The following is a 23,594-nucleotide window of genomic DNA, read 5'->3' as shown; positions in this document are numbered from 1 at the left end:
CTCCCAGGGGATGGTCTTACAGGGGATGATCCCACAAGGGGACAGGGAGGGTCCACTGCCCTCACCACTGTGCAGCCATCTCTGTGCCCTGAGGCCCCAGAACAGCCAGGGCAGGCCCCCATGTCACAATCACCCTCAGAAGGCAACGGGTCAGGAGGTCTCCCTACGGCTGTGGACCCTCCCCACCTTCCCCCTGTCTGACCTAGACCGATCGCGGGAGCCACTGGGAAATCGCCAGGACAAGAGCTCTGTGGCTCAGCGGTACACTCTGGCAGCCCACAGATGGGCAGCCATGCCAGCCAGGGCACACTGCCCCCGCCACAGGGTATGGAAGGGGAAACTGAGGCCCCGGGAGGGAGAGAGCCTGGCTGCAGATCCCTCAGAGTTTAGGACCCAAGCCACCGGGTGCCCTCGATGGCTTCCAATCGCCCCAAACACCAGAAGTTACCATCATTCCCACCCACTCCTTCCCCACTAGCCAGGGTGAGTGAGTTCTGCCAAGTGGGGAACCCCCCTCCCTCACCTCACTGCAAACAGCAGTGGCTCCCCAGGGCACCATGGTCTTGGGGCTCTGGCTTCCCATCCTCACCCCCTAGGCCCTGGGCCCAAGCTTCACAGCTGCCTACAGCTTCAGTGTCCCCTCAATAGAAAGGGATCATAATCCTGCCCCCAGAAGTTTAACTGAGAACACTTGGCACTGAGTAGGTGACCGATCCACATTATTATTGTGCTAAGTGGTCAGAATGGGGGATTTCTGAGGCAGCCAACAGATGTCCCTGGGCCAGAGCAGGCCAGGAAGGCTTTCTGGAGGAGGAGGCACTACCCGAGCCTGGACCCAGGGCAACAATCATAATGAAGAATAAGGGCTGCTAATGTCTAGTGAGCACCTGCTCCGCACTAGGCATCTTTCTAAGCCCTTTATGCATATAAACCCATTGAATTCTCACCAGGGTGTCATGAGGTGAGTAATTATCCACGCATCAGAGATGAAACTGAGGCACAAAAAAGCCCAGTGATGTCCCAGGACCACGAAGTGCTGAGCCTGAATCCCAGTACTCCGGCTCCCAGCCTATGTGCCACTCTACACCTAAAGGATTCTATGAGGGGGGTAGGGGGTGGGGACAGGAATACAGGGAGGGGAGAGGAGGAGGGGACAGGAGGATGCAAAGTGGAGGCAGGGAGAGGATGGGAAGAATGCTAGGTAAGCCGGGCTTCCCCTTCTGAAGCTGCAGGCCATTCCCCCATCACAGTCTGTAACTCCCTGGAGACCAGGACAAAGACATTAACCCCACCACCCACCCCACCACCCACCCTGCCATGTACACCCACTGCCTCCCTGCTAGGGGGCCAGTGCCACACCTTGCAAAGGTGATTCCCCAGCGGGCTGCAGGATGAGGGGCTGCACCCCAGCCTAGCCCCCTGGCCCACAGCCAGAGCCTCCCATGTCTACTGTGTGGGGGCTGGGCTGGGCAAGCGCCAGGCCCTGGGAACTCCAGAGGTCACTACGTCCATCTCTGCTCTTGGATACCTCAGAGGCAGACACCTGCCCGGGGCTCCCACAGAGCCGGGAGCACATTTCATATGCCTGCCTGCCTCAGCCACCAAGCCCCTGGGACCGAGGGCAGAACCTGACCCCAGTTACCCCAACCTTGGGGTCAGAGATCAAGACTCACCAGCACTCAGATGGGACAGCTAGGGACACACACCCTGTTGGTCCTGGTGGTACCATTCAGTCAAGATGACCCACAGCTCCTACAGCGTGGCCTCAGGGCTGGAGGCCGGGCGGGCTTGGGAGCCATCTCCCTGGCTCTCTCCTGGTCACCAAAGGCCCTCACTACCCATCGTCCCTGCCCTACATTTGCGGGGGCCTGGACTCGAACCTGGGAGCCTGGACTCAAACCTGGTGGAACCCCAGCTCCACCAACCACTCTGGCTGTGTGACCTTGGACCTGTCACTTCCTCTCTTGGACTCCAGCTCCCTCCACTACAAAATGAGAATGATGATGGTACTTGCCTCACAGAGTTGGGATAGGGTCCCTAAGGAGGATTAGTGGGTTAATATTCATAAGACCCAAAGAGAGGCATGGAGCTTGCCAAGTGCTACAGAGGTTGGCCAGACACCTGCCAGCACAGACGGGTGTAAGTCCGGCCCTGCCTCAGAGCTCCTGGGCCAGCAGAGCCTGGCTAATCAGGCAACACAATTTCTAGGACAAGGCGCAGACGGAAATAAACATGAAAAGCAAATCCTCCAGCTTAACTAGCCCGCCCTCTTGTCTGAGCTCCTGATGACAAGGTTCTGAGAAGGAGGAGAGAAGCCCAGGGACAACCCTGTCCCCAGAGGGAGGGGAACAGAGGGGGCTGGGACAGGTTGAAGGCTGTAGCCCCACCCCTGAACCGCACCCAGCCGTCCTGGTCCCCTCAGCCTGAAGAATGAAAAACATAAAACGCTACTCAACAACCCAGCACTCCCATCACATCCTCATTTCCTATGGGTCAGAGACTGAATTATTAACCAAGACGGAGGGGAGGCTATGGCCACTGCAAAAAGCAGACAGCTCCCTCCCAAAGCCAAGGACAGCCAGGGCTGATGGGATCTGATTACACCTCCCCACCTGAGCTGCCCTCAGCCTCTCCTCTCTCCTCCTTCAGGGGTCCTCCTCCCTCAGTGGGTCCCACTGAAGTAGCCATTCTGGGCCACTCTGGTCCAGGACCAAGGGAGGGGTTCACAAGCCGTGTTCCCCGAGGCCAGAGTGAGGATGAGCCTCACCCAGGAGAATCCACCTCTGCAGGGGGATGCTCCCACGAGAGGGGCTCTGGGGTCCCATCCCATCAGGGCTGCCCCTCCAGAATCCCTACCCCAGAGCTGTCACAGTGCCAGCCATGGACTTCTAGAGACTTCTCGACACACTTTCACATCCTTGACTTTTGTCTTGAGTCCAGCCCCAATTATGGATGAGAAAATGCACCGTGAGGTGAGCTGCAAAGCACCTTTATTTAACAAGGGGACACCAGGCCTCGAGCATGCCCTCTACAGACACCCCTCAACCCCCAAGGGCCCTTCCCTTTGGAGAGCAGGAATCATAAATACAAGTTAAACAAAGACGAGATGCTCCATCCCGAATGTTCGAAGCTGTGCCCATAACCCACACGGCTCTCTCCGCACACTCTGGACTCCTCAGCAAATGACTCCACACCGAGAACCTTCACGTGCCTGGAATTTCTCTTCCCCGGAGCTCGGGGAGGTCAACTGAACTGGCCCCCTCACAGAGGAGGTTTGCGAGTGGTCAAGTGATGTACCCAGAATCCCACAGGAACCCTGTCACCCAGCATGTGCTCGTGCATACCAGGGATGGGCCTGAGAAGTGGCAGAGCTGGGATTTGAACCTGGATCTCTCTGTCTCCTTAACCATTTCTACCACCCCACACCATCCCACCCCGGGTGGTCCCTCCCCTTCTTCTTCCTCCATCCAGCCCCTGGTCTGCCTCCTCCCCCTTCTCTGGGGCCCAGGCCTAATCAGGAGTTCAGGATCCCTGTCTGCAGGGCCAGAGCAGGCGGTGGCCGTGGAGAGAAAGGGGTGGGGGGTCAGAAAATCCCCTCCTGGGTGGGCAGGAGCTCCAGGCCCAAGCAGTTCTGGGAGGAAGCAGGACGCACATTTCTGAGCGCTACTGGAGGAGATAAATCCCAGACACGTGGTGGCAATGACAGCAGCAACAGTTTGAAGATGTCCTAATTGTGTCCCGGGGTACCGTGAGCCGGAGATGTGTTTGGCTCTGCCACGGGTGACAGCCAGCCAGAGAAACCTTCGGGAGAGGATTTTCTCCGTCCAAACCCCGCAGCTACGGTTACTACGGTGACTGCAGCCTTTGTCTGCAGGTTGTAAATTGTAATTGAAATGAGTTTTCAAGGTTGAAATAATCAGAGTTCCTCTTGTCTCCCCCATCACCTCGCCACAACTCACCCCGCCCAACCGCAACCCTCCTGAGCCGTTGTGGTCACACGCACGCATGAGCGCAGGCACGCAAGGTTCTTGAAGAGGCTTCCTCGCACAAAAGAAGACAAAATCAATTACGCACACATGCACGTATTTCCACAGCTACACGTCCAAGGTGGCTACCCACAACCCTCCAGGCACTGAGACACACGGCCATACTCACACTCATGTCTAAACGCATATAAACACAAGTAACACAGACACGGCTGCTCGCCCAGTTCGGCATGCATCCAAGCATCCTGTCCTCCAGATTCACCCATGGTCGGGCTGAGAGGCCCACGGGTGTTTCCTCTGGGAGATGATAATGGATGCATCAGTGGGGCTCGATCCCACTGGAGCCCTCCAGGAGACGATATGGAGGATGCCTCGTGGTTGCCCATCAGAGGGGACAAACACTCGGGCCCCCCCTCAATGTTAAGCCAAGTTCTGCTCCTGGGGGCACTGACTCCATTAACAAAGATGGGGCTGGTGAGCACTGAGGGTACCGGGGGCACCGGCGGTCTCTGTTCACAGGTAGAGGCCCACAGGTGCAATCCAGCCCAGGTGCACAAACACACCACACACAGCTGCACGCAGAAGCCTGCATTCATGTACAAATATGCAAACGTACACATCAGTTTTCAGCCCTCGGGCGAACTTCCAGGGAGTAGGATAAGAGATCCCCCCCTCCCCCTACAGGAGCTGAAGTCTAGCCAACACAGCTGGCCCTGGCTCCCGGCTCCGCCGTGGACTGGCTAGATGACCCAGGTCAAATACAATGTTGGTTCCTCTGATGTAAATTCAGGGTAATGATACTGACCTTGCAGGGCCTCTGGGAGGATTAAGGAGGAAGATGCAGAACACATATAACATCATACCTTATGTACGTTAATCCGTTTCCTCTCCTCGCAGGTACCCCTCCACTGGGAAAGATCCTCCATCCCAGGCCTCCCCCTCCAACCTGCATACAGCCTGGTTCATGCGAGTTCTCCCCACTTCAAGATGAGATGAGCACAGGGTACCCACCCCACTCAGACAGGGGCCCAGGTCAGCCTGCCCGCCGATATACAGATGGGGGGGACAAAGCTGCCACACTGTGCTTCCAGGCCCTTCTCCCTCTTTCCTAATTCACCCATGGTTGAGCCATTCTCACTGTCACCTCCCTGAAACCCAGAGGTTTTTCTGAGGGTCCTGGGAGTTCTGCTCCTGGGGTTAGTCTCTACACTCCCCTGTTCTGCCGATCATGTCCCCAAATCACACGGTTGGCTCTCCCTTTCCTAGGTTCACATTCTTTCATGGTTTCTGCGGGGCCCTCCCCACCATCAAGACACCTGCTTTCCAGTCTGAGGCAGTTCTAACTTGGCCTGGCCTCCTCTCTGTTTCCCCAAACTTCCAAGCCCCCAAACCCAGCCTCAGCTCTCCACCCACTCGTGTCCCAGGGAACTCGGAGCCAGCTCAGGTGTCTCCAGGGATGACTGGATGGGTCAGAGGGGAAGGGGGCGGGGAGGGGGACCCACCAGGGGACCACCGCCTGAGCTGGGAGGAGGGGAGGTGACTGGCCCAGCAGGGGGAGGGGCTCCTGACTCTCAGGGATTCCCTCTGGCTCTGTGGTAGCACAGCCCTCCACTCAACATTGAACCACCTGCAGGCCCCTACAGACCCTCAAGAACATGACCCCAGGGTGAAAATACAGACATGGGAAGTTGAAGTCCCTCTATGACTGTGAATTCTGATTGCAAATGCTTATAGCAGCAGAGAAGTTTGTGTCTCTGAAATTAGCAGAGATCACTTCTGGATGGCCACTGACCAGCCCTGCCAGTCACCCAGCCATGCTCCTTCCCCTTTCAGCATCTTTTCCCTCAACATGGAAATATGTCTTCATTTCCCCCATTTAAACAAACAAAAACCCTCTCTTGACGCCCTCTGCCCCCAACTAGCATCCCGCTTTTTCTTTCTCTGTGTACAATGGAACTTCTCGAAATCACTGTCCCTACTCATCCATCATCAATTTCTCCCTTGTTTTCCTGAACAACTCCAATCAGAGTTTTGCGCCCACCTCTCCAAGGAGTCTCCAGACTGCCAAATCCCCTCACCGATTCTTTCTTCCATCTCACTTGCTCCCCCTGCCCCTACCCCCCAGCCTGACAGCAGGTGATGGACATGAGCACTGGTTTCCCTCCTGCCTCCCTACTGGCTCCTCTCCCCAAACTCTGTGACCTCCCAGTGTCCAGGACTCAGTCCTGAGACTCCAAATCGTATTCCCTCCCTTGGGGTTCCCAACCAGCCCCACCCATATGCTGGCAACTCCCCAAATCCCAAAGCCAGCCAGGTCTCCCAGCTAACACCAGCTCCCCCTCCCATACCAGAAAGGCATCTCATGCCTGAACCGAGCTCCTGACTCTCCTCCCCGGCCCAGCTTTCTTCCACCCATCTCATGCATAGTCAAGAACCATGTGGCCATCCTTGACTTATCGTCCCCTTTCTCTCAACTCAGATCCTTCGGCCAACTCCATGGCCACTCGGCAAAACTGGCAAAGAATCTGACCCCTTCTGACCTCCAAGGCCACCACCTGCTCCAGACCCCGTCACCTCCCGCCCGGACCAGAGCACCGGCCTCTGAACCCGGTCTCCCATTCTGCCCTCAACCCTACCTCCTCTCCAGGCAGCGGACAGAGTGAGCCTCTTAGAACATAAATCGGATCACATCAATCCTTTCAAACCCTGCAATGGCTCTGTCTCATTTGTCGAAAAAAGACTAAATCCCTACAAATTGCCTACAAGGGCTCCCCAGCATTGGCTGGCCTGCCCTGCCTCTCTGACCTCATCTCCTTCCTGTTACCCACTCTGCTTCAACCACACGGGCCTCCTCACTGCTCCCCCGACCCGCCAGGTATGAGCCTGCCTCCAGACCTTTGCATAGGCCGAGCCCTCTGCCTGGCATGCTTGTTCCCAGGCCTCCACATGCCTGCCTGTCTTACTAGCTTCGGGTCTTTGCTCCAGCATCACCTTCTTGGTGAGAACTTCTGACCTCCCGATTTAAAAGTGCAACTTCCCTAATCTCCCAGAACTCTCCATTTCTTTCCAAGGGGCTCCTACTCTCTCTCTGGTTTCATGGTTGGGCCCTCCCTGGAGATCCAAGGCACTGACTGCCAGAGCTAGCCCACCACCCACCTCCTTGTCTAGAGAGATGAATTGTCTCCCAGCGGCAGCAGGAGCTGCTCGGGCAGGTCGGTCCCCCTTACAGAGCCCAGCACAGAGCTGGGCACGTAATCAGCCTCTTGGTGAAAGCTGCTACAACAAGGGAGAAGCAGCACGGAGATGGCGGACCCGGATCCCTCCAGCCACCCTGTGGCTCATGGTCTGAATAAAGGTGAGTTCCTCTAATGGGTGGCACCCACCGGAGATAACGGGCAGTTCCAAATGCCTTTCCCCGGGGAAGGACACTTTCTCGGGTCCCTTTGGGAATGTGTAGATCTGCAGAACCTTCAAAGTCAGGCGGGAATAGCCAGGAGGGCCCCGGGGCTAGGACATCAGCTGCTCTGAGGCAGGACATTTCTGGAGCTAGACAGCCCAGGTTCAAATCCCAGCTCTGTTACTTATGATCTTGTGACCTTGGGCAAGCCTTTAGCCCCTCTGGACCTCAATTTCCCCATCTGCAAAATAGGTTGCTCTGTGCTGTGTAAAATGCCAAGCACTAGAACAGGGCTTGACAAGCAATAAATGCAGTATAACTATTAGCTATGATCATTTCTGGTTGTGGTGTTGTCGCTGCTGGAGCAGGCCGGGAGACAGGAGTCTCCCCACACGTCCCCAGCTGCCATGCAGCCACCCTCCCTGCCGGAGCTCCCAGCCCCTGGGAACAGCAGACAGTAAATTTCTCCTGTTTCCTCATAAACTGGGCCTTCCTCCACTCAGCCATCACCTGGTTGTCAAAAAGATGGATGCCGCACCTGCCTTGTTTATAGCTTTCATTTGCAGATCCTCTCTGCGTGTTCCCGGGGCGGGGGGGGGGGGACCCGGGGGACTGAGAGGAAGGCAGGCGCAGCCCTCCCCTGGGCTTGACGGCTGCAAATACCCATCCCTCCCAACTCAGTGGACCCTCCCTGACTCAGGTGTGGGGCAGTCCCAGGGCAATCTGCAGGTGCTTCCCGCAGATCATGTCTGATTCCTTCTTTGGGAAAAGGCGAGCATGGCAGCCCTGCTGGGGATGGGGCTCTGGGAGGATGGGTGTGGGTAACAGGACTCCCATTTCACAGATGAGAAAACTGAGGCCTGGAGAGGTAACATGACCCGCTGAGGTCACACAGGTCTGCAGGACCCTCCTAGCTGTACGTTCGAGAAAGAACGTGTGATACCTTCTCCCTCTTACCACTTTGGGACACAACAGCCCCATCTCCAACCGCCAGCCTCTGCCGCTCTTCTGGGACTCTCTGCAGTCACGGCAGCTCTCTGCCCAGCCAAGCGCCCTCCAGGAGCAGCCTGAGGGATGGAAACAGGCAGAGGCCAACCACGGCATCCGCTGGCATCAAGGGGACCAGAGGGGGCCAAGGTAAGGCCACCAGGGTCAACAGGCAGGCATCCGGGAAGAAGTGAATGGGGAGGCAGCCTCTGGAGACAGAGTAGGGATAGGAGGAGACCACAGAGCGTGCCTGGGCTGGCTGGGGGCAAGAGCGAGGGGGCCTGGAGGAGGCAGAGGGCAGGAAACGGGGGAGACTGGGCAAGGTACTGGCAGTAGGGCAAGGCTGCCGGGATATAAAGCCAGTTCTGCCAATCCTTTAGGGCTGTGATGTTCTCGAACGGCCTCAGGAGCCTCTTCCATAGACTGGGTGCTGTCCCTGTGACAAGCTATACGAGCAGCCCTCCCTCACAGGGGATCCTACAACTGACAGAGGGCCCTGGTACCAACAGACCTGGGAATGCCATTGCTCCCACTCCCTCTCCGTATCAACCACAGTTTTACCGGCACTGATCGTGCATGTGGTCTTTTAGCCAGCCTCTTCATGCCCTCGCTTCGTCTCCAATCCTCACGGCAACCCACTGAGATGGACAGCGACCTCCCTGTCTTCTCAGAGACTCAGAGAGAGGTTAAATGACTCAGCCAAGGTCACACAGCAGGGAGGATAGAGTCGGATCCAGATCTGGGGGCGAGTCCTTCCTCTGCCGCCCACCAGGCACCCAGTGCAGAGCCAGCCCTCCATGGGGGTCACCCCAGCCCTCCCGGCCTAAGACATTCTCCCAAGGGAGCAGCTCGGCTCAAACCCAGGCAGGGCCATGGGAAGCCAGAGCTGCCTCGCCCTCACCTAGGGTGGTTCCCAGGTCCCAGTTTCCAGTTACCCTGAGACGGACGGGCTCGCCGCTCCTGACTTGGGGGCCACTCCAGGACTCTAACCAGCCTCGGCTGGGGCTTCAGATGCACGAAGAAGTATCAAGGTCAGGTGTAAGGCGCTGTCCTTCCACCCCTCCATGTGATGCATACCCCCTCCTCATTCCAGTTTCTGCTGCTTTGCTCATGCCTTCCTCCCTGCCTGGGGTGCATGCCGTCTCCCCTCCCATCACTGCCTCTCCCTTCGACCCAGGGACTCCCACACTGTGTTGCACAGGAGAATGGCCTGGGGCACTTCAGAAAAAAATTCCAATGCCCAGCTTGCACCCAGGACCCACTCACTGAGGATGTCTGGGGTCAGGCATCAGTAGCTCTAAAAAAACTCCCTGGGAGATTCACTGTGAACTAGGCTTGAGGACTTCCCAGCCCTAAATCACCTAGGGAGCTTTCATGAAACCCACAGCCCAGACCCCGCTCCTGAGGTTCTGACTGAATGGATCTGGAGGTAGAGGGCTGCTATATTTTCAAAGATTCCAGGTGATTCTAATGCATGGCCAGGCCTGAGAGCCACCATTTTGCAGTTTACAAAGTGCCTTCATACTTTCTCATTTCCAACCCAAGACACCCTCTGGGCGGGCTCACCCAATCCCATTTCTCAGATAAGAACACAGAGGCCAGAGAGGGCACAGAGCTGGCCATAGACTCCCAGTGAAGCTCTACGCTCTTCTAAATTGTGCTCTCGTCCTCCTTCCTCCGCGGGCTCGGACAGCCCAAATGTCCTCCCTTAGGGCTGCAGACAGGAGCCCCTCTCCCTGCCTCACCAACCAGGTGGGAGACGTTTGTCGATCCTGACCCGAGGACTAGGAGTCTGGGTAGAGCCTACAGAGGCTGACCAAAGCCCTCTCCCCTCCTCCCCCTCCCAGGCCAAGAGGTCACTCCAGAAATCCCCTCGCCCTTGGCAGGCTGGACACGGGGGGGCCCCAGCTACACATCCTGACCCAGTTCCAGGCTCCCCTATCCCCATCTTCAAGTCAGGTCTCGTGACCTATAATCAGGGTGAACATACAATTTTTCATCCCACCTAGGTGGGATCCTTTTAAGAATAAAAGGGATGTTTTTAGGGACTGGGTGGCACATTTGGTTAAGAGTCTGACTCTTGGTTTTGGCGCAGGTCATGATCTCAGGGTCGTGAGACTGAACCTCGCATCAGGCTCCATGCTTAATGCAGAATCCGCTTGAGATCCTCTCTCCCTCTCCCTCTGTCCCTCCCACTCAAGCTCTCTCTCTCTAAAATAAATAAATCTGAAAAAAAAATAAGATAAAGTAAATAAATCTGGGGCGTTGGGTGGCTCAGTCGTTAAGCATCCACCTTGGGCTCAAGTCATGATCCTGGGGTCCTGGGATCGAGCCCCACACTGGGCTCCTTGCTCAGCAGGGAGCCTGCTTCTCCCTCTCCCACTGCCCTGTTTGTGTTCCCTCTCTCAGTGTCAAATAAAGAAATAAAATCTTAATCAATTAATTAAAATAAATAAACCTTAAAAAGTAATAATAAAAGAGATATTTTCTAAAATTATGCCAGGAGAAAAGGAGTCACCAAGACGCATGGTTACCCTACCCACAAAGGCTGTCATGTTTGCACTTCTTAAAACCCTGCTGTGATTACTGCCTGATGAAGGCATTTGCTGTGCAGCCTTTGGCAAGTAGCTTGGTCTCTCTGACTCTCCATATCCTGCTCTATAACATGGGGAATCACAAAAACCCCTAGAGATTTGTAAGAGCGAAATGAGATACGTCTTTAAAGTGTCTGGATCACAGCAGATGTACAACAAATAGTGGTATTTATGGTTATTATCTTGCCCAGAAACATAAGCCCCCACATCAGACAAACACACACATACCCCTTGTCCCTTAGACGTATTGACTCATGTACACACAGTCACATACACCCGTGTGTGCACACATACACTACCACATACAGTACACCCACACATGAGCATGCCTGCTGGGCCCCGGGGAGGGGAGGGGGGATACCCATGGTCTGAAATGGCCAATATTCCTGAATCCCATAGGGCCCTGGCCACCAGAGGGCAGCATCCTCCCCACCCGCCCACGAATGCCATCCACCTTCCTCCTCCTCTGGCCCTGGGGATCTCCCTGCCCCTAAGATTCCATGCAGCGTGTCCCTGCACCTTTACACCTTGCTCATCTGGCCCTCTGCCCAAGCTACACTGATCAGTCCAGGAAGGTACAGGAGGGAGTTCACCAGGTACCACTCATGTTGAAAGTACCCAGAGCTCCCTCAAAGTCAGAGACAAGGTCCTGTGGCAGAGCTGCTCAGACTAAGAGTACAGAGGGACCCACATCTGAATGTGTCTAAATGTGGACACACCATGATGGCTGCCCCAGGAGACTGAGGGCCTGGAGCTCAGACCTAGGTTCAAATCAGTCTCTAACACCTTCCTTCTACAGGAACCCAGTTCCCTTTACCTACCTGAGCCTCTGTTTTCCAATCTGTAGAATGGACCCATTGTCCCATTCTCCTGTGACCCATTCCCTATCCTTTTAAGGACTTGGCTCAAATGTTACCTTTACGCGAAAGCCATCTGCTTGTTTTAGTTGTTTCTACTGCGCATTTGCTTTCTGACGTACTCTATAGCTTACTTATTTCTCTTGTTTAAACATTTTCCTATTAGGATGAAAATTCCAAGAGATTTTTGACTCTCTCATTCAGTGCCGTATCCACAGTGCTTAGTACAGGGCAGGGCACACCCTGGGAGACAGACTGGTGTTTGCTGAATGACTGAAGGAACCCGGATGGGTTAGAGATGATTTATCCAAAATCATCAGACCAGCGAGCATCGGGGCTCCCCCACGGGGTCATTTCTATGGACTCATCCTAGGGACATTTCAGATGAACCCCAAGGTGACCACAGGTCGGACAGAACCCCTTTCCCCCCAGCAGCATCACGGACGGCTGAGAGCACCGTGGTTTCTAAGATTCTAAGCCCTCCCACCCCCGCTCTGCTGTCCGAAAGGCCCCGCCCCTGCCCCCTCAGACCCCGCCCCGTGGGCCCCCAGCAAGGCCCCCCACCGTCGCCAGCCCACCTCCCCGCCCTGCTCGGGCAGTAGGCCCACGCCCCTCGCCCAGGGCCCATCCTGGCCCCGCCCCGCGCGTGCTCACTGGTGCACTTCTTGACGTGACTGCCCTTCTTGAGCGCGTGGCGGCTCAGCTTGCAATGGAAGTTGTCCTCCCAGAACTCGGCAAACCAGATGTTGCGCCGGTTGTTGTCCAGCGTGCGGCTGGAGAAGTAGCGGTCGAAGCCTGGCAGGGAACCAGGATGTCAGTCAGGGCACCCATCCCCCCATCCCCCCCCTCCCCAGCCCTTCCTGCTTCCACTCCCACCCCCCAGCCTTAGAGATGGCCCAGGCAGGGGGAGGGAGGAATGGAAGAGCAGAGCCTCTGATCCAAAGCCCAGCCGGAAAAAAAACAAAACGTGGAGCATTTCATTTCATTCAAAATGAAAAGAGCTGTACTAAGTCCCAGGGGGAGCATGTGTAATCTTACAACCGCTGTCTATGGAAAAGAAGTGTGCGGTTGAGGGTGCTTCTCGCTTCACCTTCTGACCACCCAAATGCTAACAGGGGACCTTTTTGAGAAGCAGCCACCTGGGGGTCCTGAGATTAGAGCAGAGAGGCGGGTGGGAGGGCTGACCAAAGCTGGGAGCACCCGCGATCTCTGGTTTGAAAGAGGAGTCAGGACAAGAGAGGGCAGGGGATGACCCAAGTCATACAGCAAGACCAGGGCCTGGATCTTCTGTGTTCAAGTCCAGAACTCCCCCGTCACTGGCAGACACAACTTCCTCCTCCAGATGTTCCAAAGGGAACTCACCACCTCTGCTCTAAGCCCAGGAAACAACCCCACCCCACGGCGGGTGGGCTGGCGAGTGAAGAGGGCTTGCTCTCTCCCCTCAGTGCCCCTCCTGCATGGATGATGTTCCCAGTACCGCTGCATCGTTGACCGAGCTGCCAGGGGTGGGCCAGGAGGCCTGAAAGTTCAGTAGGGTCCACACTAGGGCAGGGTTCAAGTCAAGTAACTGTCGGAGTTGTAGGAGAATGCTGACATTGGTGAGGGACTGGGCGAGGGTGGGCCTTCCCAGCCTTGGCACTACTGACACTTAGGGCCAGATCATTACGAATTGTAGGGAGCAGGACAGAGTAGCCTCACTCCCTAGGTGGGACAACCAAAAATGTCTCCAGTCTTTGCCAGATGTCCCTTGCGGGTCACATCGCCCCCTGGATGAGAACCATGGTTCAAAGTCTTCTCTAATATCGCAGAGAGAAAAGGGACTTGTCAGACAGGTTCTGGGTTTCAATCCCGGCTCTGCCGCTTAATAGCCACTATATGTTGCTTTGTCTCTCTGAGCCTTAATGCATTCATTTACTAAATGTGGAAAAAAGTGTCTTGTGGGGTCGTGGGAAAAACTAAATGAGATGTCTCCCAGTAGCCACAGTCACTACTGTTTTGTGTCTACTGTGGCTGGAGGCTGAGAAGGGTAATGTGGGAACTTCGGCGCCCTCTGTCTCAGGGTAGAGAGAATACAGTGCCTTGTGACCTTCAGCGGGTGCCTCCCATGCTCGGGCCTTGGTCTCTTGGAAAGTTCTATAGCGACAGATGTCTGCAGGCCTTCCCAGCAACATCAATGCTGGCTTCTATTTAACGAAGCAGGAGCAGGGGAGAAGGCCCTGGGAGCCTGCCTCCCCCATGGTGAGGACAGTGAGGTCCCTGCCAAACTGGGCCACTAATGGGAACTTCACACCTCACTCACAGTGAGGTTCCGGCCAGAGCAGACCATTCCTGCCCCGGGTGACTGTGGGTTCTGTCCCAAGAGGAAGGGATGCCAGACAAGATAGACCCAACGCCGACACCAACACCACCACCACTGAGGGCCGACCAGACCCGGGCAGGGCCTGCAGGGAAAACGTGCACCCTCCAGCACAGCACCTTCTTGTCTCCAGCTGGTGGCTCCCAGGCCTTTCTGACAGAGGACACGCCCCAGGCAGAGTGATGGCCTTGGCTCTCTGTTGCAGATGGGAGAAGGGATGGGAGTGTGTGGGGATGAAGGAAAGACCTTAATAAAGAAGCTTCCTGTAAGGGCCACCTATCTCCTGCATCCAAAATATCTCAGAAGGGAGAAGAAAGCTCCTGAATCTGGATTTGAATCCTGCTGGGTCGAATGCAGCTAGAAAGGCCATCCAGCCTCGAGCATGAGCACGAAGAGGGTGTGGGCCGAGGAAAAGGAAAGACAGAATGTGGGAAGATGAGGAGTGGGTAAGGAATGGAGTGGGGGGACAGTAATAAGGAACAGCTGGGGAGCACACCAACAGTGGGGGCAGGCAAGAGTGAGGTGGGGGGCGCAGTCCAGGGCTGTGGGGCCTACCTCGCACGGACATCCTCTTGGGGAGGATAGTGACAGCGCCCTCGGCCACCTCCTCCAGGTGCAGCACGGGGGCGCTCTTGGAGCCCCAGCTGTCGGAGCCCATCCAGAAGAAGTGGCCTGTCTGGTTGGCCTTCCGCGCCGCCTCGAGCACACGCCTGTGGGAACACGCACCAGCCCAGCCCAGCCGTGTCTGCCCCTGCAACTGTCCCCCCCAGGCACCCCTGCTCGCGGGGGCCCTTGGCTGACCCCCCGGCACACACATGTCCCCCGAATAGCCCATGGTCCCCCTGCCCCTGGCCCATGCTTGCCTCTAGGTCCAAGGTGCTCCTCCTCCCTACTCGATCCTGCCCCCAGGGCCACAGCTGTCCTCGCAAAGACCGTCCCTGTTTCCCTAGGTGTATGCACACCCCCGAGCTGACTCAGGCCCCGGGACTATACCTGCCCTGTCTGTGTCCTCCGGTTCATGCCCCTGGTCCTGATTCCACAGCCACATCTCGTCTCCTTCTCACATTTATACATGTGCACGAGCACGCACACCTACCCACATGGTTACCCCTCTGCACTCGCCACTCCCTGCCGGCAGAGCCCTCTCTGCCCCACCTCTTTCTGTGCCAAAAGCCTAGGGCCTCTGAAGAACTGCTTCCCACACCCTCCTGGATAGATGAAAGGGCGCGAGGCAGGTGCTCACCCCGTCCACTGTCTTACTGTGACAGCGGCTGTCATCAGGTCGGGGACCCTAGAGCCCAGCACAGGGTAGTGGCCAAAGGAGGCAATGAGGGAGGAGAAAACCAGGACTGTGCAAAATTCCCCCAACCCAGCCTCTCCCATAGTGGGGTGGGGAGAGTGGAACACAGAGGAGGCGAGCACCTTGTTCAGGATCACACAGCAAGCAAGAGGCTGTGATACTAGAAACTGGGACATGGCCACCAGAGCTTAGGAGTGGCTGCTGAGCCCGGGACAGCTTGGGGATGCCAGGGAGAAATACGTTTCCAAGCCCCAGAGCCCACGCCTTCCCTCCTCCAACAGCTCCTGACTCTCCATGGTCCTGGACCCCCAAACCTATTGCAGCTGCCCCTCACCCACCAAAATCTGGGGTGGGGCTGTTCCCAGAAGCCACGGCCATAGCCCTATGAATACCCACTTGCATCTGGCCAGCCAGACATGACCAGAGCTCCCAGGCCTCCCTCCCTGCAAAGTCACCTGGGTTTATTTTTACTTCTGTTTGCTTCTGAAAATGCATGTGGATTTCCAGAAATGCCTCTGCTTCCCACCCCGCCCCAACCCAACTCCCTGCTGCCAGTTCCCTCTGGAGTCAGTCCCTTCCCTAGGTGCCTCTTGTCTAGGACACAGGCCCCAGTGCCTTCATCCTCCCCTCCCAGTATATGGGTCCATCTGAGCTAAGCAGGAGGCCTGGAGCAGGGCGCACTTCTGGGCGGGGGGTGGGATTTGAGCGCTGGGCTTTGGGGTGGCGGTGGGGACAGCTGTGCAGGGACCAGTGATTAAAGTGAGGGAAAGGACTTCTTAAGGGACCCTCCTGCTCCAGGAGATGGCAGACCTGCGGGCAACAGGAAAGTCCCGAGGCAGAACTTAGGGGGACTATAAGGCTTGAGGGGGTCAGGAGCAGACCCTGGGCTCAGCAGCCTCTGACTTCCCCTTCCTAGCCTTTCGCTGCCTGAGACGCCATCCTTAGAACTGGCTTTCGGGGCCTTAATGATCTTCCAGAACTTCCCACTCCATCCCTGCAGGGACCTGGCAATGTCTCCCAGGGGAAATCTGTTTTGCTGCAGCTCGGGTCCAGGATGGGGTCTTTACCAAGTGGGGAAAGTGCTGGAAAGAATGGGACCCAGATGGACACTGGTTAGCGACAGGGAGGGAGGCACATGGGGGCAGGAGCAGACAGGCAGCTTTGGCTGGGCTGGAGGGCAGGGGAGGCCTTTGGGCACAGCAGGCTAGGACACCTCAGGCCAGCCAACTGAGGGAGGATGTCTGGGGAGGACCATGTCTACTTTCTTACTCTTCTCTGCAAGTGCAGGGGCTGTGTCTCCTCTGCTCAGACTGGAGCTCCCTGAGGGCAGGGCTGTGTCTCCTGTCTCCCCCCTCGGGCTGGGGTTCCCTGAGGGCAGGGCTGTGTCTCCCTCCAGACTGAGGCTCCCCGGGCTCAGAGCTGGTGTTTCTCTCCCCCTCGAACAGGACAATCACAGAGGCCTGCCCCATCATGGCCCTGACATCAGCCCGAGAGGCGGCAGCAGCAGGGGAAAAGGAGGAGGAAGTAAGTGGGTTAAGATGGGGCTTTTCGGTGCAACCAAAATTCTGCCTGGGGGCCAGAAGCAGACGTGCGGAAAGGGCAGGACTGGCACTGCACGGTCCTGGCACCCAGAAGTCCATCCATTTCCTGTGCAGAGGCAGAGACTGAGGCCCAGGGAGGGGACGATACTGCCCACCGTGAGCATGTACCCAGGCCAGGACTAGACCTACAGCCCAGGCCTCTTCCCACTACTCCAAGATTTGCCAAAGACAGGAGGCAGGAGCTGACAGGGGCTCCACAGGCCCCGGGCTCTGCTGTGTGCCAGACTCTGCTTCCTGGGTTCAGGTCTCAAATAACATTATCAGGCCGGCATCTTTATCTCCCCCCACCCCCTTTTTTTTTAAAGCAGAAAAGCAGCACAGAGAGGTTGAGACACTTGTCTCAGGTCACACAGCTAGGAGGAAGGAGAGCAGGATTAGAACTTAGGTGCTTTGGCTAAAAACCCAGGGCCTTAGCAGTTGGCAGAATGGATGCAAGAGACAGAGAGGCAGGGGAAGGGGGGCCCACCAGCAGCTGCCTGTGTCCCAGCCTGAGGAATGTCACACCCTACCTCTTTGGAGCCTGCGGTGGGGTCAGGCTCGCTAGGAAGTTCTCCAGCAGGACCGCTGACTCTCCCCATGACCGGCTCCTAACCCCCACCCGGCTGCAATCCACTCTCACCTGATGTCATCCTCATTGGCAAAGATGATGACCGCCCTGGCATTCGAGGTCTCCAGGAGGCGTCGGACGATCTTATCGAACTCCCCAGGCTTGGGCTCCCGGGGTATCTTCACTGACTGCGCGATGCACACGCCCCCTGTGGGAAGGGTGTCACTCAGCCCTAGAGTGGCCGGAGTCTCTCCCCGCTTCACTCCACGCCCTCCCACATGCACTCCCCTCCAGGAGACGGAAGCCAAGGGCTGCCCACAGCTCTGCAGCCAGACTCCTAGATCCCAGGTCCAGATCTCCAGGCACAGGCTATGCGGTCAGACAACTTTGGATTCCGCCTGTCACCAACTGGATGACCCTGGGCATGTCACTTCAGTTCTCTGTGCCTCGGTCCCCCCATATATAAAACAGAGACTGCTAGCAAGAGGCGGTATGGCATCGTGTTTAGGAGTTAGATAGCCTGGGTTCGAATCTCAGCTCTGCAACTTACTGCTGTGTGACCTCAGGGCAGTTACTGAACCTCTCTGTGCCTCATGTACATCATCTATAAAGTGAAGGTAATCCTACTTACCTCACAGGGTCGTTACAAAGCTAAGTGAGTTACTGCTCCACAAACACAAGAATATCAGACACACAGGGAGTACTTAGTAAATGATGGTTATTTTCATTGAAACTAAGTTTTTTTTCGAAGAGTAAATCTGAGAAGAGAGCAAGAAGAAATGCCAACACCCAGCCTCACTCAAGAAGGAGCCTCTAAGGGTGCCTGGGTGGCTCAGTGGGTTAAAGCCTCTGCCTTCGGCTCGGGTCGTGATCCTGGGGTCCTGGGATCGAGCCCCACATCGGGCTCTCTGCTCGCAGGGAGCCTGCTTCCTCCTCTCTCTCTGCCTGCCTCTCTGCCTATTTGTGATCTCTGTCTGTCAAATAAATAAATAAAATCTTTAAAAAAAAAAAAAAAAGAGGAAGGAGCCTCTACCTTTGGGCAGGGAGGTGGCAACCAGGGAAGGCTACCCAAAGGCGGTAACCCTGAGCCGAGTCTGAGGGCAGAGGCATATGCAGCCAGATGGAGGTCATTCTGGGGAGAAACAAGATACGCCCACTAGAAGGGAGGTTGTTCTGTGCCAGGACCTGCCAGGCCTAGGGCGACACGACACGTACACACTCACAGCCCTGTCCCCAGGAAACAGACCCCTTGGTTCTCCATAGCTGGCTAAGCAGCCGTGACCCTCTGGCCCAGCCCCTGACCAGAACCCACCTCCCTTATTTCTGCCTTTTGACCAAGCTCCTTGGCTCTCTCCTAAGGCACCAAAGAAGTCCCAAGCCCTAGAGAAGACCAAGGGAAGGGAGAGAAAGAGGGAGGATCCTTCGCAGGACTGGCCTCTCCAGACTGGGGTCCCACAGAGAGAGCCAAGGGGAGACAGTTCACGTCCCACAGCGCTGGCCTTGCTCTAATGGCGGCTGGGCAGACATTCAGCTCCTGGCTAAACCCTCCATATGGTTCCTTTCCAGTTAGAAAGTGGGCCAATTGTGACATTTCCCCCCATCTGGAGAGACAGATGGACAAGGGGAGGCGGCTGGACAGGGGGTGAGGGCAAGCCACCTGGCTCCAGGACAGGAGGGAAGCAGGGGTAGAAAGGAGAGAAGCAGGGAACGAGAGTCAAGTGTCCTCAAAGGGGCAGAAACTTGCAGATTCTTTCTGGGCCATGCCCCCCCAGGAGGATCTGCGGGATGGTCCCACCTGACAGCCCAGGGCAGATCTTTTTTTTTTTTCTTTTAAGATTTTAATTATTTATTTGACAGAGAGAGAGAAAGACACACCAAGAGAGGGAACACAAGCAGGGGGAGTGGGAGAGGAAGAAACAGGCTTCCCGCTGAGTAGGGAGCCTGACGCAGGGCTTGATCCCAGGACCCTGGGATCATGACCCGAGCCAAAGGCAGATGCTTAACAACTAAGCCACCCCAGCGCCCCCAGCCCAGGGCAGATCTTGCACGCCTCGTTTCTCTGGGGGAAGAAGAACTAAATGACCACAGCACCATCATCAAGAATGTGAGTGAGCCTCGAGGTACTTCAGACAGGAGTATGGTCTGAGCAGGACACCCTTACAACCACAAGAGAGGGAGGCAACGGGAGAGGAGTTTGGGGATTTCTGCAGAGCTCGAAAATACCAGCAAATATTCAGGAAGCGTCTAACGTGTGTTGAAGCTTATTCTGCAAATTTTACATGGCTTCGTTCTACTGGGGTGTCATCAGCACATCTCTAATTTCTAGATGAAGAAATTGAGGCACAGAGAGGTTAAGGGGTTTCCCAAGGTCACACAGACAGCCAGGGGTAGGGTGGAGGCTTAAACACAGGCCACCTGGCTCCCGCAACCACCCCCACAGCCAGTCCATTGTGTCATGGTTCAGGCCACACGGGGAAAGGTCTGGGGGCCAAGGTCAGAGGAACACCTGCAGCCCGTAGACAGGGACACATCTGGGCCTGCTCTGGAGGAAGTGCCCACTGGTGTCACCACTCTGAGGTGAGAAACCAAGGTCCTATAGGGTCCCTGTGTGGCCCAGATGTCAGCCTGGCTGCTCCAGGGACCCCAGAACTGGGAGTAAGCAGCTGGCTCACCAGGGGCTCTGCCAGCATGACACGAGCTCCCAGCCGTGAGTGGTACAAGATCTCCTTCAGCTGCCCTCCTGGCCCCTCGCTGGAGCCGGAGAAGACTGGAGGAGCCCCAGAGAGACCCAGGGAGTCCTCACACCTCCCGAGGCAGCTGCTAATAGCCCCATCTTACAGACGAGCGCTGAGGCTCAGATGCGCTGGGTACCCTCACAGAGGTCACACAGCCTGTAAGTGGGACTGCAGTCTCTGTGTCCAGACCCTCTCTCAGGCAGAGAAAGAAAAGGCCTGGGTCACAGGGTCCCTGCAGACGCCAACTTCCTGCAGCCCTTCCCCCCCGCCCCAAAAGACCCCAAGCACACGCCAAGCCCCCAGCCCTCTTGCCTGCCGTCCCCCCCACTGCAGATTCCTTACCATCACCATGCCCCCCACCCCCGCTCCTGCTAATGCTCCCCTGGGATTCCTTCTTCAAATCTCTGTACCATGGAGGGCACCCTTCTCCACACCCCTACTCCTACTGCCTGCCCCAAGGCCTCTCTCTTTGGATAAAATATGAACCCATGAGTCCATACAGACAATAAACAGAATTAAATTAAATCCAAGCAATAAGAAACGAGCCCACTCCCTATCTCTGCTCAGAAGCTCGAACCTTCTACCTCTCCCAGAATCCAGGCACAGGATCTTAAGAAGGCAGGGAGCATGGAAGAGACCGGGGATTCCCCAAAGCCCCCCTTAGCAAGCCCCTCACTCCACACTCCAGCCTCCCAACCCTCCCCGGTGAGCACCCAGCTGCCAGCTACGTACGACAGCTCTGCTGTTCACCAGTCACTGCGTCCACTCACAGGGCCATGGGCACGAAGCCGCAACCACTTGTCAAGCCCATCTGAGCACATGGAGGCGTAGGGACCTCAGAGACCTCCGGGCCCAAGCTGGGCAGAGAGCGAGGAGGAGGCCAGAGAGGAGCAGCACTCTGTCCAGGGGTGTGCAGCCGCTGGGGTGCAGAGCCCACCTCCTGCTGAGGTTTCAAATCCTGGCCAGCCCTCTGCGGCTTCCTGCCTGCTTTTGTCACTGCATCAGCAGAGGAATGCTGGAGCGGAATGGAGCGGAATGCTGGAGCGGTCCTGTCACCTCCCTGGGCCCCACCTCCCTTCCCCCTCCCTCCCCCAGCCCTGCAGTGGGTGTCCAGGCCACCCCCAGTGGTGGAGACCCAGAGCCCCGCTCTCTCTCCACACCTTCCCCTCCCATTGGTCAAAACAGACCCTCCTCCATCCGTCCCTCAAGGCCCTGCAACTGCTCCCAGAAAGCTGGACAAGTCAAGGGGGAGCAGCCACTGAACACTTTGGAGACCACACGGTAACATCTAACAAAGTGGGGTGTGCCAGCACATCCCGTTCAGCATTCCTCCCACAGGAATGCATACTGGGACCCAGGAGCCCCACGCAGATGGGCCCTGCAGCGCTGTCTGAAACAGCAAACACGCGGAAAGGATCTAAATATTGTACAACAGAAGAACGGATAAACTGTGGTGTTTGTACAATGGAAAGAAAACAGCTCTCACGTATTGGCACAATAACATCCGGAGGACTAGAAGTTGATCGAAAAGGCAAATCGCCACGTGGTCTGTCCAGTTTATAAGGAAATCAAAGACCACATGTGACAAGACTCAGCATACACGAAGACACACATCTTTAGGAGCAAAAGCTATGCGAAAGCAGGAGCTTCTGTCTGTCGCACTCACTGCAACTTCCCCAGTGCCTAGAACAGTGCCTGGCATACAGTCAGTGCTCAATAAATGTGCACTGAATAACTAAGCAAGGCCAAGAAAGGAATCCTCTGAACCACCTTCAGTCGCGGTTGCCTCAAGGGAAGGAAGCAAAAGAACCAGACCAAGAAGGGCTCCATGGAGGGGCTCCATGCCCTCCATGAAGGGCAGCGTGGAGGCTGGCTTCCAGACGATCCACATTTTATTTCTTCAAATAATAATCAGAAGCAAATACAACAAAATGTGAATGCTTAGTAAACATGGACCCTAGAACCCAAACCAAACAAAACTTTCAGACAGAAGCAGCAGTGATGGTGTTCTAGTCTTCATGTGTGCTGCCTGATGGAGAACACACACAGACACACCCCAGTCTCCTTTCCCGTCTGTGAAATGGAGCCCTTCAGCCGCTCCCAGCCCAGTGGCCTCCACAGTGCACTGGAGTGGAAGGGAGTGGGGTGCTCACCAGCCTTCTGGCTCCTGAAATCCTATCTTCCCCTCAGGCCCCTGCCTTGACTTGAATGTGACATACAGACTCCACTAGCAAAACTTGATCCTGGTTTCCTGTTGTATTTTGTGGTCTCTGAGCCCTTTCCATTTGCGGTCTGATGACCTTTCCCGGTGTTCTCCAGGTCCAGCCGGTGCTCCTGTGTCTGCCTCCAACTGCACTCCCCAAGGGCAAGGCCAGGTCTGTATGTTTGCACATTCATTCACTCGGGCATGCGTTCATTCGAGAAGTACCCTGCTCAGTTCCTGGCACAATCAAATGCTGAGAAATGATAACAAGGAAGATCCCTGCCTTGGAGCTCATGCTCTAGTTGGGAAAGGCAAGGCCAGAAAAGAGAGCGATCTGCCAGAGGAGGAAGGCAAGGGGACAGCTTCCTGGACGGCATGCTCATACAGTGGCAGGGGACAGCCCCTCAGGTGCCACACACCCACCAACACACCCTGCCTACGTGCTACAACCGATTTCCCTTCATGGAGTCAACACTGGTTTACTGAGTTCGTTAGGTGCCTGGAAAGTTCCAGATGCTAAGATCCAACCGTGAAGAGGCCAGACCCCTACCCCCAGACAACCTACTCGGGGTGGCAGAAAACCTCTTGGAGGCAGGGCAGAGGAGGAAAGCAGCAGAGTGACGTGAGCCCGGGAGGAGGGGGCTGTAGCCGCTCGTTCCACCCCTTGTGTCCTAGAGGACACGCAGGCTCAGGCCAGGCCTGCAGCCTGAGAGGCAGAGGCAGCTTTGGACTCGGCTCTGACTTTTCCCTAGGAGCTGCTGCCTTGCCTGAGAGCCAGGAATTGAAAACACTTTGGACCTGTAAGTCCCACTCTCAAGTGCGCGCCCGCTGCTGAAATGACCTCGTTTTTCTGTCCTCCGCTGGCCGGGAGGGTGTGTGCCTGGCTCCCTCCATGAGCCCGAATGATCGGGGGAGCCTGTCTGAGGATGGGGATGCGGAAACCGACAGGTGTGAAGGGACCCCCAGAGGGAGTCGGTCCGCCAACCCCCTCCCCTTGAAGGGTCTCCCTAAGCCCCTGGGGACTTGGGTTT

The 23,594-nt window shown here is 56.3% G+C and overlaps 1 protein-coding gene across 4 annotated transcripts in view; it reads right to left on the bottom strand.

Annotated features, from left to right (window-relative positions):
* GRM4 (glutamate metabotropic receptor 4) overlaps nt 1-23,594 on the bottom strand; it is a gene marked incomplete at its 5' end in the record, with an annotated part of 125,829 nt that overhangs the window by 17,981 nt on the left and 84,254 nt on the right. For 2 of the 4 annotated variants that reach the window (XM_080806232.1, XM_080806233.1), the window contains 3 exons: nt 12,476-12,616; nt 14,733-14,887; nt 17,698-17,833. In XM_080806232.1, coding sequence (XP_080662358.1) covers nt 12,476-12,616; nt 14,733-14,887; nt 17,698-17,833 — 432 coding nt within the window. The remainder of the gene's footprint in view (nt 1-12,475; nt 12,617-14,732; nt 14,888-17,697; nt 17,834-23,594) is intronic. The other 2 variants (XM_080806235.1, XM_080806234.1) reach the window with 1 other exon arrangement.

The sequence above is a fragment of the Martes martes genome, assembly GCF_963455335.1.
Source record: "Martes martes genome assembly, chromosome: 6".
Lineage (NCBI taxonomy): Eukaryota > Metazoa > Chordata > Mammalia > Carnivora > Mustelidae > Martes > Martes martes.
This window is presented reverse-complemented; position numbering and strand designations above follow the sequence as displayed.